General features: G+C 38.5%; 1 protein-coding gene across 1 annotated transcript; it reads right to left on the bottom strand.

The window, feature by feature from the left end:
* Positions 1 to 853: 853 nt before the first annotated feature.
* LOC118039710 (protein SHORT INTERNODES) lies at positions 854 to 2974 on the bottom strand. The gene is made up of 2 exons (XM_035046483.2): positions 1707 to 2974; positions 854 to 1414 (listed from the first exon to the last, which is right to left on the bottom strand). The coding sequence occupies exons 1-2, from the start codon at positions 1960 to 1962 to the stop codon at positions 1056 to 1058; spliced, it is 615 nt and encodes a 204-aa protein (XP_034902374.1). The 5' UTR covers positions 1963 to 2974; the 3' UTR covers positions 854 to 1055.
* Positions 2975 to 3243: the final 269 nt, after the last annotated feature.

The raw sequence follows: 3243 nt of genomic DNA on the forward strand, positions 1-3243 counted from the left end.
AAACCTACCTCAGCAAGAGGTTTGTGTAGCGCTTCCAGATAAAGTCATCATCTCCAAAATCTCACAAAGATGCCTACCACAATATCTGTCTCTCCTTTTCTTTTTTTTCTGGTTTAAACCATTAAGTACATATCCAACTCTAGGGTTTAGCTTATGCTTTATAGTGAGAGTGTGCATGATTCTGATTCCCTCCTCTCCCTCGCAGAGAACAAAAGAATGCAACATTGAGTGCTAAACTAGAAGTGCATTTTTCACTCAAGATCTATATTACCGTGACATACAAAGACAGTATCCTGTTAAGATCAGACACATGAATCAACGACAAGACATGATGACTATGCATGTCAACGTAATATTAAGCATTTTCCTTCTTTCTGTGGTTAGTAATTCTAGTTCCTATTCAAGAAAACAAAATCAATAAAAGCTGATGACAAGCATTGCTGTACTGTTTCCTTTTTCTTACAGACGTTCCAAGTGGGTGTTTGTGTCTTCCTGAATATATTGGATTTGATGCACATGCATTGGTGAAACAACTATAATATATAAACCTGTAAAAGCTATCTTAATTACTAAAATCTTCGTAGCTTCTCTATAAACACACAAAGAGGCAGATACAGTCCAGCTTAAGGCCGGCAAAGAAACGGATAAACTGGAAAGGGTAGCTTCGAAGTTCATAAACAACAATTTAGGGAGATCGAAGAAACATTGAACCTGGGCTCAGAAGATAAAAAGAAACAAGGAAATCAATAAGAAGACAAACTGAAATATCAGTCTGCAGGAGCATGCCACATTTAAAATATTTTAGACTAATTGAACATTAAATTATATATATAAATATATTAAGATTTGAACAAAGAACAAAATCTCCAGTTTATTCATTTCTAGTTCAATGGATACTCATAGGAAGAACCACAACCACGAATATGTGGCGATTTATGGTAATATAGAAGAGAGGAAAATCCAATTTATGATTGACAAAAAAAGTTGGGGATCGATCCTTTTAACATTTTAATTCCCTTCTTTTTGATAACTACAAAAATAAAGACTGATGAGCCCTAAGATTTTGGGTGCAGGAAAAGTTGCGTACCGGACATGGAAGCAGCAAGGGGAAATGGAAATGAAGGGTGTGCAAGAGATTCTGCAGCACCTGAAGTTGAAGCTAAAGCGCCAGGAGTTAGGGCATCTGCACTTGGGAGATTAGGTTCTTGAAGTTGTCTGGAAGAGCTTTCACCAAAGTAATAACGACTTTCATGAGGACCTTGATCGTAGAGAATCCCCTTGAAAACACGGCCTCCTATATTAACACTCGTTTGATATGCAAATTGATCAACTGATTCATCAATGGAGCTCACTCTAAAGCAACGAAATGTGACTGTTGAGTTCACTTCAGCAGGAAAATTCTCGATTTCTAAACCTAAGAAAGACCCAATATACACCATTAAAACTCTTAAAAATAAGCAAATCGTTAAAACAAAGATAAACTTCGTGATGAAAGATAAGGAGAATCATGTATATATATGCAATATGCTCTTTGTCATAGCTACACCCTTGACAGTAGAATAGAATAAAGAGTAGTACTACATAGCCACTAGCTAGGATTACTATGTTCATCACATACCTATCAAGCAAGTGATATGGTTTTCTTGAGTTTTTTCTTGACAATATCTAAATAGTACAGAATAGATCTAAAGGAACTGTAACAGTACCTGTTGAGGGATTTTCTCTGGGCCTTTTAGGGTTGTGTCCTTGAAGCTGCTGTTGTTGACAAGGCAAAAGATTTTGAGCCCTCTGTCGCCGTCTACAAGCTGGAACCCAAGTGCTCTTAACATGTGTTTGACACTGAAATCCTTTACTGTTACAGCATGTTCTGCATCTCATGTAAACACAGTCTTTCTTAGCTTGGTTTCCACATTCTTGACACCTTGAGCCCCCCAAATTACTTCCTTGTCTCATCATCATCATCACCACTACTCATCACAAAAGAAAAGCCCCACCATTCCTCACTGTTGAATTCCCTTCTTTAGTTCTTTTCAGCTCCTACTTATCCTTGTTCAACCTTTCTACAGTACCAGACTGATTCAACAGGGGTTTTCTTTGGGAAGGTGATCTTGTTTTGATGGTGGTAATGGATGTGTTGTTTGTAGTTTTGGGTTGGTGGGGTCACAAATCATTTGGTTTCTTATTTTTTGTTCATGGCCATGCTTAGTTCGTGAGAATTGTAGGATTCTTCAGCTTTTGCAGATACTACTCGAACTAGTAATGCTTAAGAATCATTGTTTTGGTAAATTAAGTGCTCATAAATGAAAGAGTTACCAAATAGGAAGAATGGTAGCCGCCATAAAACCATCGATCATCGGTGCTTCAAGTATTCAAAACCCATTCATTCTCCCAGCCGTTACCCAGTGAGCTCGCACTAGTAAAAAAAGCAAATAAAGAACAGGCATAGTACCGCTACTGATTAATAAATAAAGAACATGTAACAAAATAATAATAATTTAAAGAGACAGATTAAGAAAAGAAGGGACTTGTCTCATCATTTTAACAATTGAGTTAACTATGCCTGATTTGATTGGAGTACTGGGCTGGCTAATGCATGCTTTGAATACAAATTAGTACTGCCAGATTGTGGGGTATTTGTTTGAAGGGCTAGGAGAAGATGTTTTTTACTCTCCATCGTCTCCACATGACTTGATCAGTTTGGCTCTTTGTGGCCATGATAGGGATGGTTTTTGTAATGGATGGAGCTTGTTTGGCACTTGGCCACAGACATATATATCATTATGCAAAAAACAGTAAGGATTTGATGATTCAAAATTTGAGTATCCCCAACAACATCTATGATGTTTGAAAAAGTGTGCCTCCAGACTGACAGCGCTATCACTCACTCGTCCTTGCACTTAAAAGGGACCGAGCTGCCGTGACAAAGCCAAACACACGCACACACCAGGTTAAACCGCGACGGTCTTTCCTCCTCCTCCTCCTCCTCCTCTCGTGTACTTCCTGTACGGATTTTGTTTAATTATTGCCGGTCAAGAGGCTCCCTTGATGGTATTTACCTTAAGCTAATCACTTCAGAGCCTCATGCGTCAAACACATCATCGCCCCGTCAGAGGATGGCTGCCTTATCAATTAATATCAACAGAGAAGAAAAACGATCTCTGCTAAGCTTGCAAGAAGCCAAGAACATTTATGATCACAACTTGCGTTTTCGTGATGGGTCCTCGCTAGCAAAGGTTGTGTTTA

This window comes from Populus alba, chromosome 4 (genome assembly GCF_005239225.2).
Source record: "Populus alba chromosome 4, ASM523922v2, whole genome shotgun sequence".
Lineage (NCBI taxonomy): Eukaryota > Viridiplantae > Streptophyta > Magnoliopsida > Malpighiales > Salicaceae > Populus > Populus alba.